This window comes from Aegilops tauschii, chromosome 2 (genome assembly GCF_002575655.3).
Source record: "Aegilops tauschii subsp. strangulata cultivar AL8/78 chromosome 2, Aet v6.0, whole genome shotgun sequence".
NCBI classification, from domain to species: domain Eukaryota; kingdom Viridiplantae; phylum Streptophyta; class Magnoliopsida; order Poales; family Poaceae; genus Aegilops; species Aegilops tauschii.
Window position 1 is genome coordinate 652,691,051 of NC_053036.3, and position 15,759 is coordinate 652,706,809.

The window sequence follows — 15,759 nt, forward strand, 5'->3', positions numbered from 1 at the left end:
TTCAAGAAACGGGCAAATGGGTTTATATTTCCTGTATATAGCAGGCTGACATGTCAATTCAGTTTTAGACTGGCCGGTCACAGGCTAGGTGGATTCTGCCTATGATGAACAGTGTGGGTCTAGCCTATTTTCGTTTTAAATATTTCTATCTCCCCGCGCTTAGTAAATCCTAGACCTGCTAATTACTGGACGTGGCACATATCTCTAGGCGACGCTCTTTGCACAGACAGTCTGGATATGAGGGTGTCTAGGCACCCGGGTCTTGAAAGGCCACTCTCAGTAGAATATTTATTAGTGAAGAAACTATTACATCACCTGCATAGCACTCAATGGAGCATATTCTTCTGCTTCGTTATGTGATTCATTTGGGAGGTCACTGCCAACAACTTTTTCGTTGAGATCAACCTGAAACAAGAATAGGATAATAGTATATTAATACTCATATTTTTATCTCTGCAGAAAGAGGTGTGGTTTAGATACTAACTTCATCACTTCCCGCAGTTACAAATTCATTTCTCAAATCCTCTGTGGGGAATTTTCGCTTCAGGAACGAACGGATCATAGCCAACTCATCTGTCACATTTTCTACATTATCTCCTAGTGCCCGCAGTCTAAATTGAACGTTTCCTTCTTTCTCAGGATGCTGAACAAAAGTCAGTCCCTGAGATACTTTTATTTCGCTCCAATACTTATCACCATAATACCAACGAAGTTTTTTTGCCTCTTCCCCATGCACACTTTTAAATACTTCTCTATAATCACTAAATGAAAGGCTCCCATTGTTATCTTTCTTTCTTTCTTCCAGTTTCTCCTGTTGAAATAAATACAAACATCTCATTATACTAAGTAGTTTTAAATTAAAACCTTTACTTTAATCACAAGTAGAAGTATACCATCACTATCTTTGTATTCGCATTTTTGTATTCACCGTCCTTCTTCTGCTTGTGAGCTTCATCTCATAGTTCAATCTTGCTAACCTTTCGATTGCTCTTAATTTCCTGTTCAACAAAGTAAATTAGAATGTCTGTTAGTGTTTCTGTTAGAACATGTTCAGTTTTCTTCCTAACAAAACTTTTCTGAGCCATCTTTAGAAAGAAAAAGTTTGACCATCTCTTTTCTGGGCCTAGCATGGCTTTTTCTCCCGGTTGTATGTGGATTCTTATGCTTCTTTGCACACTCAGTGTTCTTTTCGCATAATTTCTGGGAAAACAACACATCTAGTCAATATTAATGTCATCAAACTAATTATGTACGGCAGATTAAGTATGAGAATATAACACATTACCATGTGTGAATCCTGGCACCAAAACCCAACAAGAGTATCCCATTGATGTTCATTAACACCTTTGGGAACACATGCTTCAATTTCAGCCAAAGACTTCTTGTCACGCTTGAAATATTTACTCTTCAAACGAGACTTATACACTCTCCATTTTTTGTTAATATTCAATAGGATCCAGTCTCTTGTAAGTTGTCTAGTCTCATTGGGGTAGCTAAATTTCTCCTTCAAATATTAAAATTGACAATTAGCAATGTGAAAGGAACAGTCTTGAACAGTGCTATAATTTTTTTACCTCCACATCTGTGATCATCTGCCCATGTTTTTGTAGAAACAATTCATTGTCCCGTCTTGGAATATGCAATGGTGCAAATGTTGAGTTTTCTGCAAGCCAGGTAAGGTGCTGACCAAGAATGGCAGCCGACCTTCCATTTGGAACTCCACTTCCGTCAGTCTCCACAATTATCTCCCCCCCCCCCCCCCCCCCACGTAATTCTGACAAATTTTTACCTCGGAATTCCCCTATAATCTGTCGCACATATCCATTTGGCCCTGCATGCAAGAGTATCACAATGGCATATAACTGGACCATATACATCATACTAGATATGTGTTTGAAAAAGAAAATTGAGCTTACAAATTATTTTAATTTTCCTAGTAGATTCAGGAGGCTTTTTTGGTACTAGATCATCAATCTCTGGAGGGCCTTGTAAATTTTCTTCATCTGGTTGTACACTTTCAGAAGCTTGCTCTGGGATGTTTAGGCTTCGAAGCCGTCGAGGTATCCTCGACATGATATCTTTACCAAACAATGTTAAAATCATATGTTAAGGTCAAGCATCGAAGCATATGTCAAGGTCATGCATATGATTTCGCAAATTTGTTGGAACCAATCAATTCTTATATTTGCCTCGCAAAAGATGTGTAAGAAAAGTTATCTTCCAAATGCTAATAACATAACACTGCCAACAAACTCACATAGTTGGTCTAGTCCTAAATAGTAACAGCAATGTCACAGATGGCACAGTCCAGTTTATCTTACATCTACTAGATAAATAGCATTTTTATGCTATACAAGTTTTTTGAATAGAAACTAGTTGTAGCAAATGGTATATGTTGGACAGGGGGAGACAGAGGGTGGACAGGGTGGGCCACTACCCACACCTTGAGATTTTGGTTTGACTCGTATACCATAGGATAATAGAGATGGGTCTGAGAAAAAAAACAGAGCCCAACTAGCAGTTAGTAGACCTAACCAGCGTCGAACTGGACATTGTGGAGACGTGCAGAAGCCAGCCGCCCAGCCCATTATCTTTAGTACACACTTCCCAATCCCCATTCCTAATGTCTAATTGAATTCATTATTAATAAGGAGCTGCTGTGTTTATAAGTATATTTCCCTAAAAATAATATTTGACTGAAAAAAATAGCACTGTATGGCTTATTTGTTGTAAAAATATCCAGACAAATAAAGATATTTGGATGGAGAATTGCAACGTGCACTCTGGCCATGAAGAAGAACAAATTCAAACGGACCATTGTCCACGACAGTGTGTGTGAAATTTGTGGGAAGGGTGACGAAGATGAATACCATGCGGTAATTGCTTGCACCAAGAGCAGAGCCTTGAGATATGCAATGAGAAAAGAATGGAAGCTCCCGGCTAAAAAAGAGTTTTGGTACACAGGGAAGGATTGGCTACAGATACTGCTAGACAAACATGATTCAGGTATGAGAATCAATATTTTGCTGCTGCTGTGGCGTGCGTGGTTCCTGTGAGACAATTGTGTCCATCAAGACGGGAGAGAATAAGTATCTCGATCGACGCTATTCCTGGTTGGGTACGAGGAAGAAATCAGAAAATTATCGCTGGTTGGGGAGGGGATGCACGGGTCTCTGAAGGCTGCTGAAACAGAGCAAGCGCGGGGCCATGAGGGGACACCTGAAGCGGATGAGTGGGAGCGGCCGCCCGCGGGTATGATTAAGCTGAATAAAGACGCAGCATACGTAGCAGAGACGGGACAGGCCTGAGCAGGAGCTGTCGCGAGGGACCATAAGGGCCAGGTGCTCTTCTCAGCTAGCAGATCAATGCCTGTGTGCTCGTCAGTAGAGGAAGCAGAGGGACAAGCGATCCTGACTAGGCTCACTGCGCTGTCGGCGATGTATTGCGGATCTCTAATCATTGAGACAGACTGCTCCAGGATTGCAGAGGAATTATGCGAGAGTAACCAAAACAGGTCGGCGTGCTTCTCGGTTGTTAGTGACATCAACAGCACGGCTGGGACCTTCAGTGCTATCAAAGTCAATGCAGTTAGAAAAGGCAAGAACAAACTAGCCCACAAGTTGGCTGATAGGGGCAGGCGAAAAGGAGACTCGCTAATCATTGCGGATGTGCCAGAAGACTTGCGTCCGCTTATGCTATCTGAATGTGCTCTATGATTGTAATTCAGGTAGTCATTCTCAAAAAAAAATATGAGAGCTGCTGATTGAAACCTCCCTTCAGCTAAGATGCAAGAATCAAAACTAAAACATAGTGGGACTGCACTAAGATGAGGTAGGAAATAGGACAGACTAAAAATACTACAAAATAGCAGAGTACATTGCAGCCTGTGGAACCAAACACTATCAGTTTTATGCTCCAGCGTGAATGGAATGTGGGGTTATTTGGCCAATCTATCTAACACCACTTGTACTACTTTTGATTTTTAACATATAAATTTTGATTGGACCAAACAGTTGCTCACATATTTTAAAGAAAATCTGTCAGAATTGATTTTTAGGCAAGCAAGCAATTCAACAAACACTTAGAGTGCATTGCCTACATGAAGGAAGTAAGGAGACGAATGAGAAGAGGATCAAGATTTGAGATGCATATAAATGAAGGAGCCACTTCGGTTGATTTAATGATAAAACTGTAGGGGCTATGGGATTTAAGGGATCACCTGCTTGACGTGGTGGAGGCTGAACAGTGTACCGATGGACAAATGGCAGAGCTTCGTGTGAAGGCTGAGATCAGCTCGGATGCGGCTTCGTGGCTGTGAGGACGAAGTCGGGAGGAGCACGCCTTCCTGATGGTGAGGACGACGGACGCCGACGAGGCTCCAACTAGCGACCTCTTGTTGATGGAGGAAGAAGGTATTCGTCGGCGAAAGGAGCTAGCGGCGGCGGGCGGAGCTAGCAACTGAGGGCCGCGCTTGAGGATGAGGCTGCCACCGCGCGGTGTGCGGGAATGGCGGCGCGCAGGTTCAGCATACTGTAATCGGGAGGTTGATAATGGGGAGGTGGGGAAGATGGAGACGAGGAAAAATAGCAGAGACGTGGGAACTCTTTCGCGGTAAAGAAAACATCTTTAGCGCCAAATTTTGTTAAGCAAAAAATATTCCGGGAATGCCAAATTTAATTAAGTGTGAATAGTTTGGGAGCTCTAAGTAATCACATATATGGATGTGTTAAAAAACACATAATCGATAAATAATTTTTTTAGGTGTATCCTTTATTGGATAAATCCGTATGCTTTGTTCTTTTTTCAAAAAATATCAAACTTCATTGGGTAATATATGTATCCAAGTAATATCGATATAGCTTAATAAAAATAATAAACGCAGTGGTAGATCGAAGTTGGGCTTGCCACTCCTCCGCGCGCTGCCGTGTCGACTGCGGACGCGCCCCGGCGTGCCATCCCTTCACCTAGCCCTGTCGGCGACGGGGGTGGCAGCGTGCAGCAACTCCTCCAAGACGATCTAGACCCGCTGGTCATTGATGCGGTGTCGGCGTCCGATGTGGCAAACGTGGCCCGACATTGCGCCACTCCTTTCGCTCGTCCTCCTGTGCCACCCTCTTGGCCGACATCAGGGTGTTGTGTGACGATGTGTCGTCACCATGTGGAGGTAATGGACGAGGCACCCTGGATGGCTCCTCCTCCTTCACGACCTTTGTCACGCCAGTTGCGGCGCGGCGGTGATGCCAGTCTGTCGAAACAGTCAAACGTGTTCCGCAAGGGGGGTGGCTCCTATTTTCCGTGACGTCCGGTTTGGTCTCAGCAATTTCATTAGAGGGGAGAGGGCTCCTCCTCAACATGTTTATTGGCCAGTGTTGGTGTCGTGCTTAAGTAGCCAGGGCAGGCAGACCGACACTGCTTCAATGTGACGCATCGACCGGAGTAGGCTTCTCAGTCCCCGTGTTCATTTATGCTTGTAGCAGTGATCAACGTAGTACCTCACTTGAAGCACCGTGCCGCCACTCATTTCCAGCATCTCATGCCGCCGATCGTAGTCCACATCCAACTCCGGTTGGAGCAAAAAATGACGTTAGTCCGAAATACACCTGCCACACCGATTCCAACAAATCGTGTGGCTGGCTCGAGCGTCCAACAGGGCCATCGTCACCATTTCCAACTCTCGGCGTGGCCGGTTGCAGCATCTCGCACCATGGTGTTTTTGTTATAAATGACCGGCCCAACTAAAGCACAAGCGCGAACGTCCCTCTTGCTCCTGGGTTTCGAGGCCCCCAAAAGCTTCCATGGTTGGGTTCTAGGAATCATCCAGAAGCTTGTCAGTTTTTTTAAGTCGGTTATCTTTTATTTCAGTTTATTTCGGTCAAGCTTTACTATGTTTTCCTAGGTTTTCCTTTTTTTCCCTTTATCTTTTATTTTTTACCTACTGTTTTAATTTTATTTATTTTTCCTTTCTATTTTTCTATTTCCCTTTCTGTCTTTTTTTTAATTCTTCATGTTCTTCCAAATGTGCGAACTTTTTTTTAGAATTCCCAATTTTTAATTCGTAATTTTTTTTCAAACCGTTAACATTTTTCAAAGTCACAATAATTTCAAGTTCACAAACATTTCTTGAATTTGTGAATTGTTCCCTAATTTGTCAAAATTTCCAATTTTTTGCAAAAAACCTTTGAAACCATAAACCATTTTCAAATTTGTGAAACTTTTTCAAATACTCAAACTCTTTAAAGGTCATCAATATTTTTTAAATTCATTTTTTTAGTTTGTGATTATATTTCTTTGAATTGGTGAACTTTTTTTCAAATTCATGAACATGTCCAGAAGGTGTGAATCTTTTTTCAAATTCATGTTTTTTTTCAAGACCGCAAACATTTTCAAATTTGATTTTCCCCCCAAAAATTAACTTTTTACAAATGTCAGTGGCCATATGTGGCCGTTCCCAGGATTTTAAGAATAACAAAAGAAATGTACTAGTTACTGTAACACTTCACTGTTTCACCAAATATCCCTTACTGCTTTTGATTTTTATGATTTTCCAGTTTCTCCATCTTCGTTCTGATTTTTATGATTTTCCAGTTTCTCCATCTTTGTTGCCTATAATTTTTTCTGGTTAACTGGGATGTCAATCGTGCAAAGTCGATGTCATGCACTTGCAAAATATTATTGAAATATTGACTAGACTAATTTCATTTTCTATAAACTAGCACAAAGAAGCATCCAATCAGAACAAGTGAACCTGAAGCACACTTCATCAGAAGGTTCCAAAATTTAGCAGTAGTACTGTCACGTGAATGTTAAAAAACTATTCAAAGAACTAAACGGATAGCCATACAACTGTTCATTCATAACAAAAGGGAACATACACATTAAAAAAAAAGACCATAGGCTCGTTCATCACAGAGTCACATAGGGAACAATACATTCTGAAGAAGATCCACCCAGCTGGAATAATTATGTTGGAGTAATTCTACCTAGGAGCATGGATGACAAGTGCTCAACCTATATCTTAGCTGCAGTAACAAGCTAAAAGCACAAAGACTACTCTTTCATCTGAAGATGGTTCTCCACCCATGTCAAAAATATCACGAGGTTTGAATTTCACCATGGTATTCCAATTCTCACTTCTCGGATTTTGAATATAGAAGACCTGGTCCACTTGGGAAGAAAATACAAAAGGATCATCCTCTAACTTCTCCCCTGTATGTATTTTTCGGGAGAAGTTCACATGAGTGAATCCAAACTCATCTCTTATAATACCAGCTTTGTGATGATCATACCAATCACATGTAAAGAAGACCACCTTGTAATCTTTGTATGACAATTCAAAGATGTCAGATAACCGACCGTAATAGGACACACCATTTTCAGCAAGGTTCACGACACCACTATTTTGTGTCACGCGTCCTGTCTTGCGACTGATAGTATGAAACCTGAAACCCTTAATTATATAGCCACTATAGCACACCCCGCATTTGCTTGGTTTTGCGGCTAATGCTCTTATCTTTTCTGTGATATCCGATCCATCATCTAGTATAACCTGTATGTAAGAGTGGTTACATTGAGTTCACATGAAACTACAATGAAGGAACATGCTAAAGGTGAATTATACCTTTTGTTCCAACCAGTCAGCAAAGTGTCTACTAATCAAATCCTCATTGTCATCGTCCGTCAAATTTAAGTTACCCGGTTTCCTCTTCTCTTGGTCCACAAATTCTCTGTAATAATAAGACAAATAACATCATGATTTTTTCCAACTTGTGAAAAATAAAAGAAATAGGAGATAGCATTGAAGCACACCTACGGAGATCATCAAGCTCATCAGTGTCGCAAGACACATCGATGTGCTTGAACTAGAAGCCGATCGTCCAATTGGCCTATAGTGACAGCCTTTCCAATTGGCTCACCAACACTATCAAACATGTACATGCCCTTTGTATTATCTGAAGGATCAGGGTTCCTAGATGTTCTTGTGAAACGTGTGGTTCCTTCTAGAAATCTTGAACAAAAGGTCAAGCATTCTTCAACAGTATATCCTTCAGCAATAGAACCTTCAGGATAAGCTCTATTGCGCACAAGTGACTTTAGCCAAACAAATGATCTGAACATCATAAAACAACAATGTTATATGCATAATGGGAAACAATAAATCAAATCATATACTTAGATGCACTGTGGAAAATAACAAATCAATCAAAGTAGCATACCTCTCTAGAGGGTACATCCACCTGTAATGCACCGGGCCACCAAGTTTAGCTTCTTCAACTAAATGCACCATTAAATGTACCATGACAGTAAAAAATGATGGAAGAAAAACCTTTTCCATATTACAAAGTGTCTTCACAATACTCTCTTGCAGTTTGTCAAGCTCAGAGAAATCTAACACTTTGGAGCATAGTTTCTTGAAGAAATTAGCCAGCTCAACAACTAATATCATGACATCTTTACTGGGATAACAGTGTAAAAGTGCCACAGGAAGGATGTCTTGTAGAATAACATGGCAGTCGTGGCTTTTGAGGCCAGTCAATGTCAATTCTTTCATGTTCACACACCTTGAAAAGTTTGATGCACAACCATCAGGTGTCCTACAATTCTTAATCACTGTACAAAGAATCTCCTTCTTTTCTTTATACATATTAAAAGGTGCATGCGGCAATTCAGTTTTACCCTTATCACCTTCATGAGGTTGAAGGCTAGATCGAATTCCAATTTCTCCCAAGTCAAGTCATGCATTAAGGCCATCCTTTGTTTTAGAATCAATATCCAGTAAGGTTCCAATTAAATTTTCAAAGACATTTTTCTCAATATGCATGACATCTAGATTGTGCCTTAACTTGTTGTGCTCCCAGTATTCCAAATCAAAGAATATCGACTTCTTTTTGAAACAATCCTCAGGCTTCTTTTCAGGTTTACGTGCGACGTTACCTGATTTCTTGTTAGGCGCTCTTTTACGCTTCTGTTTTTCAGGACCTTCAGTTCCTTTTTCACTGTCTTTGCCCTTCTTTTTCCCTTTCCCTTTCTTTGCCACAACAACCTTTTTTCCTAAGACAAACACTCTGCCCTGCAACATCCTCAAAGCTGAGCTACCACTCATTGTTATAGGTGCAAGTTCCATCTCTTCGGTGTTATCAAACTCCTTCTTTCGTCTCCGAAATACATGATTCTGTGGTAGCCATCGGCGATGACCCATATAACAAAATTTCTTACTCTTATTTAGCTAATATGATCTTGTGAAAGGACCACAAGACGGGCAAGCATATTTAAACTATACATTCGATACTTAGGTTCAAATTGTATAATATGATTTATCGCAATCATTCACCTTACATTACAAAACATAAATCGAGAAGTGTCTTTACTAGAAGAATTTATGTGAAGTACATAAAGAAGTTTTCATCGATGACAAAAAATGGATGTCTCCAATGCTTGATTTTTTTCTGCATTCAAGTGACAAACAGCAGAAGGCTAGCTGGTGTAACTAGTTACTAAAAATCTACTCCCTCTGTTCGGAATTACTTGTCACAAAAATGGATGTATCTACAACTAAAATACATCTAGATACATTCATTTCTTGGACGAGTAATTCCAAACGGAGGGAGTAAGTAATATCCACTAGTTTCGCTTTGATAAATCAAGAAAAGTAGAGATGACACACAACTTAGGTAATTCAAATTTTGCATCACACTGCTGAATATTCTTCTCTGGCATTCATAAGCAGTTCCCCCTAACCAGATCGACTTAAGAATATTATGTCATAAATGAGCGCCATCCAATCAACAGTACCACTGTTTTTAACAACAATTGTTACTCAACCACCAAAAAGGTTCACCGATTTTTAACAACAATTTTCAAATTGCAATAATACAGTGCATCACAGTAAGATAGAAAGGGAAAACACAAGTGATATATCTCAATTCGAGCTATGTTCCACATGATGCAGAGATATAAAAAAAGAAAACAACAACCTGCGGGCAATCTTCTGGCAGCAAAGGCGTGTGGGTGAGCTCGTTGCCGAGGTCGGCAGCTGAGAGAGAGGGGCGTTGGCGGGGAGCTGCGTTTTGGCGGGGCCAACCGGCGTCCGGGTCTGATGTACATTGGATAAACATTTCAATTTCCATAGTAAGAAGCAAATGAATCACATAGTAATTAGTAAGTAGCAATCATTTATGATCATACGCAGCGAATGAATCAAGTTCGATTTAAATTTACAAGCAATCACAGAATAATCTTCAATTTGTTTAGAAAATAGAAACGGAGGGAAAGAATAGATGCACTACATTGTGGCTGTTGAGGAACGGAGGCCGGACTGCTGGATGTTGCTGCCGCCGCGCCGGGGAGGCCCGAGGACGGTGGCTGGAGCCTGGAGGGCGCTGCCGGCTGCCGCCGCGCTCGGGAGGCCGGAGGCGGACTGGTGGCCTGGCGCCTGGGGGAGCCGCGGAGGAGAGGGCTGGGCGCCGGAGGCCGAGGGCAGGGGAGTGAGATGGCCGGATGGAGGGGAGGGGAGGGGAGCGGAGGGACCGAGGGAGAGGCAGGAGAGCCGGCCGCCGCCGCCGGACCAAGAATCGCTCGCCGCCGCCAGAGCCTTCAGCTAGCGCTAGGTTGGGGAAAAGTTGGAATCGAGGAAGGGAAACACGGTCGGCTACTCGCGCGCCTGACCATACCACCACGTCCCTCGTGTCTGGTAACAAGCGTGGCTGCCTGGTTGTGTTTGGGCTCATGGGCCAACGGCCTAGTCACTCATTACCTTATAATACATGTAGTATTTGTTTTGCACAAAACTCCAAAACTTTTTCGTAGTCAAGGATTAGTGCAAAAAGGGCCGGCCATTCCAACGAGCGAACCTAAAAAGAGAAATGCCACGAAAAAAATGGAGCGTTCCATGGACTAGAACCCGCGACCCATCGCGATATAGCAGCTTTGTTCCCCACTGCACCAGCGACTCACCATATGTTAAATTACAACGCTCAAAGATAGATATTATGTACAGAGGTAGATCCGCCTTTTAATCATTCCTTCAAGAAATGAATAACGTTTTCTCGAACAAAATTTTAAAACGTGATTTTTACAAAAAAAGAACGTGAATAATTATTGACCACGGATGAAACTCCAAACATTTGTTGAATTTTTATAAGTTTCAAATAAACATTGAATTTTTTTTGAATATATGCCGAACAATTTTTTAACTACACAGTGTAAATTTTTGTGATATATGATGCACAAATTTTAAATATACATTAAACATTTTTGTAATATACGTTGAACTATTTTTAACTACACATGGAACAATTTTGTTATATACACTAAACCAATATTAAATATATATTGAACATTTTGTGATATACGCTGAACTTTTTTTAAATTTTGAACATTTTTTTAAAGTAAAAAAAATAAATCCATGAACAATTTTTAAAATCATGAACAAAATTTGGAATTCGAATCATTTTCTTGAAAACAAAGTATAAAAGTAAAACGAAAAAGGATAAAATGAAAGAAAAGAAACAGAAAAAGGACACAAAAAGGTTTAAAAAAAGTAAAAAACGGAAAAACTAGCAAAAGAAAAAAACTCGGTTTAAGGAACCTACTAGAAGGTTCCCAAAACCAGGTCTCGCTCGAAGTGAGTCGGCCCGTGCGCCTCGTTCGCTCGCTTCGCTTCAGCGAAGCAGCGACGAACGGACGGACACGGGCGTCATATAGGATCTGCCCGGAATTCCCAGGAAGACCCCCAGCTCCGCCATCGCGTCAAGCGACGGGGGAACTTGGGCTAGGGGGAGACCGGCGTCGGGTGGCAGGGGAACTTGGGCTGGAGGGAGGATATCAGCATATGGCGGTTGGGGAACTTGGCTGGGAGAAGCAGCGAGGGGCTGCGGGGGAGCTCTGGCCAGAGGGAACAACCATCGAGCAGCGGGGGAGCAGAGTGGAGCGAAGCAGGAGTTGAGGCTAGGGGTGAGTGGCGGTTGCGTCAGATCTATGATAGGTGGCGACCGTCGGCGGCTTGAGAGCTCTGGCTAGGGGCAAACGGCGGCGGGAGAGCGGCGGCTGGTGCCGAGGTGCCGAGCAGCGGCGGCGCTAAGGACGAACCCTCATAGTAGATCGATTTGTTTAGTCCAGGAGCCGCGTATAGTAGTATAAAGCAGATTGCAAAAATACCAAAGGGTATATATGTCATTCCAGTAGGATTTATCAAGTTAAATAAATTGAAATTCAGCAAAGCGCCACTCAGGGCAAATGATCAGTAAATTAATGTAAAGTATATATAAGTCTAAATCAAATGTTGCAACTCATCAAGTGCCAAACTATAATAGGGCAAATCATCAAATCCCTTGTATCTTTCGGATGATTAAGGATTTTTTTCCAAGGAGAGATGATTAAGGTTTTTGTTTTAACATGAGAATATTAATATAATATTACTTAGAAGAATATTATGAATGTGATGATTAAGGTCGCAATCAAATAACAAAATGCCTCTTGGTCAATTTGTTCGTGCAATTACTCGGGTCATCCATTCGAATTTTACCACAACTACAATTTTATTTGCCTTTTAAGTACACAAAATTAGATTATAGTCGCATATAAACGTCTCACAAATCGTCTCTAAGTTAATTAAAATTATATACCTATTTTCTAAATGGCCAATTATAAGCAAAAGTTTGTGACGCCCCATAAACGTCTGAAGAAGCGTCTTTAGCTTGCTAGTGTTCATGGGCATAGAGACGAAGACAAATAGCGTCTCAGAAAAAGCGACCATACAAGCCGTTTTTGTTGTAGTGAGCTATCTTAAAACCTACTATCAATCTATTTATAGAACTCAATACTACTAGCCATGAGATCATCATAACAAAAACTAGAATTGCCCAGCGAAATAGGAATAGAAAGAAATCCAGGGTAACTTGTATCATGAGATGGGTCCATTCCAATTGGAATTCCGTACGGCTACAACTCTTTTTAAACGAGTCGAAGTCCAGTCTTGTCACTTTCCCATCATCCCTTTCCGCATCGTCCTTCTCTATTGGGAGCTCCCAACACCTCAGCCACACATCTTTTTCGTTCGCTCCCCATTTTATTCTCTAAGGAACCCTCTCCTTAATGAGCGTAGATTGATGGAGATGGCTTTTGTACCGGTCAATCTTTATATCCTTTCTGGCATAGTTTTGTAAAAGATCGGCAGGTGATCCGTCCTTTCTCCTCTGCCGTGGTTCATGCATTCTTCCTTTTTGGAAAGCGGATAGGGATCGGGTGAATTAGAGAATAGACAGACGTCCGTTGGCATTTCAGCCTTTCTTCTCCTTTCAGGGCCTATCCGAAAGAGAATCCAGTCCCGGTCTTGCACCACTCTCATATCCATCAATCAATTTCATAGATAGTTACTATGGTTGTTTCTTCCTCCATTCACTAAAGCAAATGGAGCCTTTCCCTCCTCGAGTCAGCAAGCCAACTCGAGCGTTTTACCCTCGTGTCACTAGCGCAACACGAGCCATTAAAAAAAAGTCTTGGAACTGAAGAGAAATCCATCTCTATACAAACTCTTTATGTTCTTGATATTGATTGAGTTACGAGAATGAAGAAGCGTAGCACACCTTTTCTCTCAATTCAAGTTTCCATTCAATAAGTGCATCAAGTATTTCGTATAGAAAGAAAAGGAACCACTTCTCTTCTCTTAAGTATATGAAAAATAGCTTTTTGGTCCCTTTCGTCCAGAGGTTAGGACATCGTCTTTTCATGTCGAAGACACGGGTTCGATTCCCGTAAGGGATAGGTACTTATTCCCGGCCGGCGGTATCAAGAACCCGGATAGTCAGTAGGAAACTCCAATCTGCAAGCGGAACAACGAGTTTAGAAGGCACGTTCTTGAAAGAGCAGGCTGACTATGAAACTCATATAAGGCTCGCGATCGGGTGCATTGTTGACTCGGGGGCGGTTCCATAGGCGGCTACTCTAAGACGGATCAAGTTGGGCTATATATTATGGCAAGTTGACCCTACTTTCTAATTTCGTAGATAGAACAGTTCTAGTAGAAGGTTAACCCGGCCTTCCTAAGAGTACTAGGTTAAAGGGGAGACCTCTAAAGCCCAGAAAGAACTATCCTATCCCTTTAGGAATCCAAAAGCGCCGTATCTGTGGATCACTGACGGCTATACCCAATGAGCAAAGTAGAAAGAGCCTAGGAAAAAGCATCTTCTCCCTATTCAGTCAGCAGTTGTCCATCGACTAGTCTTACTTACCGCACCGCCCGGCGAAAAGGGATTTCTCAGTGATAGACCCACGAGAGCGTGTGTGCCAGTGACAAAAGAAGTGCGAGACGATCTGGGAAGTGAGGGATGCCCTTCTTGGGTATCACGAGCGGCGAGGCAGGTACGGCTGGAGGAAAAGCAAGGCAACAGGGTGCTAGGTTTAAGCAAGTATTGTCCGTCCGATCATTGGAATCGGCTTAGCCGAAAAAGGCAGATCTGGTTTCACTAGTAGGAAGAACACCCTTCTAAGGTGAAGGTATTCCATTTCTAAGAAGGAAGTTCTATATATTCGAACTAGAGAGAAGCTCTAAAATGGAAATCGAAAAGGAACCCCTTGTCCGTCCAGGTACTCACCCCGCCGGAACTCGCAATCAAACATAGGGTTGGCAAACTAGGAAGGCACAGAAAAGAAGGCAGTTGCGAAGGCGAGCAAGGTATTTTTGAATTTCCTCAAATTGATTCATCAATGAAGTAGTTGAATTGAAGTAAATGTGCCTACGAAAGAAGAGTTTTCGATATGGATATGCGAACAGGAAGAAAGCAAGCATATATTACTATTGCATTGGCAACGAACACCGTCAAACAAAGATAGCTGTTGAGGAGGAAGACCTGGATAGGGAGCCGGTTACGAATAAACCTGGGACTAGGAAACCCCGAACTACGAATGGAAACACTTTTTCAAGCAGGGGTAAACGGATCTGGTTAGGAAGCCGGAGATGGAAGAGAGGGTGTCGTGTCGGATCTTCAATCGGGGCAAACAACGGATGCTCGGGATAAAGCTGGACTTCGATTGGTTTTGATGGATATGAGCTTTCCCTGAATAAGGATCAAAATATGCTTCCTAAAACAGCATGCGCAATGGTGGGCCGAGTACATAGCATAGCGTATATCAAGTATCCAACGCCTTCCGAATAAGGAATGGAAGCCGACTTAATAAAACTACATCTTGCTGATGTAGGTGTAGACAGGTATTCTAAAAGGAGTGACAATATTGGGTGTAAGGATTCTTCTATGCAAACATTGACCACTCGTATGGTAGCCTCACAACCATCTACAAGGGAGACTTCCACCTCAACCTGAAGTTCACCCACGTGGAGCCTTTACTAGTCGGAGTGGTAAGACGACAACCGATCCTCTTCCCCAATGCCAGCGTTGTATGTACCACCTGCCTTCTACCCTAGCCGGCCCAATACCTTCTCCGCAGGGACCTCAACAGTCCACTACTTCTGCTGCACAGCCTAGTTCTTCTACACCAGCAGCTATTGCTCCTAATGATCCATCATCAATCTGCTTCACCTGTCAACCCGAAGCTGCCATTTCCAGAACGGTTTGTGAAGTCAAATGAAGACAAGCAGATTGCAAAGTTTCTGGATATGATGACAGATATGCAGATTACCACCCCCATCCTTGATGGTGTCTTACAGGTGCCGATGTATACACAGTTCTTTAAGGACCAGCTCGCAAAGAAGCGAAACATTAACGAGCCAGAACTGGTTACTCTTACTAAGGAATGTAGTGCACTCGT

The 15,759-nt window shown here is 42.1% G+C and overlaps 1 protein-coding gene across 3 annotated transcripts; it reads right to left on the reverse strand.

The window, feature by feature from the left end:
* Nucleotides 1-6,768: 6,768 nt before the first annotated feature.
* Nucleotides 6,769-10,646, reverse strand: LOC109750549 (uncharacterized). Of its 3 annotated transcripts, none has more exons than XR_012203663.1 (6): nucleotides 10,284-10,645; nucleotides 8,214-10,090; nucleotides 7,807-8,107; nucleotides 7,619-7,724; nucleotides 7,310-7,546; nucleotides 6,769-7,206 (listed from the first exon to the last, which is right to left on the reverse strand). XR_012203663.1 is itself a non-coding variant. In XM_073509418.1 (6 exons), the coding sequence occupies exons 2-6, from the start codon at nucleotides 8,639-8,641 to the stop codon at nucleotides 7,188-7,190; spliced, it is 816 nt and encodes a 271-aa protein (XP_073365519.1). In that variant the 5' UTR covers nucleotides 8,642-10,090; nucleotides 10,284-10,645; the 3' UTR covers nucleotides 6,769-7,187. The 3 variants fall into 3 exon arrangements, 1 of the variants encoding a protein (XP_073365519.1); XM_073509418.1 differs by having other exon boundaries at nucleotides 7,287-7,546; nucleotides 7,619-7,651; nucleotides 8,032-8,107; XR_005769618.3 differs by having other exon boundaries at nucleotides 6,769-7,546; nucleotides 10,284-10,646.
* Between the last annotated feature and the right edge of the window lie 5,113 nt (nucleotides 10,647-15,759).

Excerpts from the sequence above, each read along its gene's own strand:
- LOC109750549 (XM_073509418.1), bottom strand. The coding sequence starts at position 8,641 with ATGTATAAAGAAAAGAAGGAGATTCTTTGTACAGTGATTAAGAATTGT. Across the intron at positions 8,108-8,213 it reads TGGATGTACCCTCTAGAGAG|ATCATTTGTTTGGCTAAAGT; the intron begins GTATGCTACTTT and ends TATGATGTTCAG. Across the intron at positions 7,547-7,618 it reads CTGACTGGTTGGAACAAAAG|GTTATACTAGATGATGGATC; the intron begins GTATAATTCACC and ends TCTTACATACAG.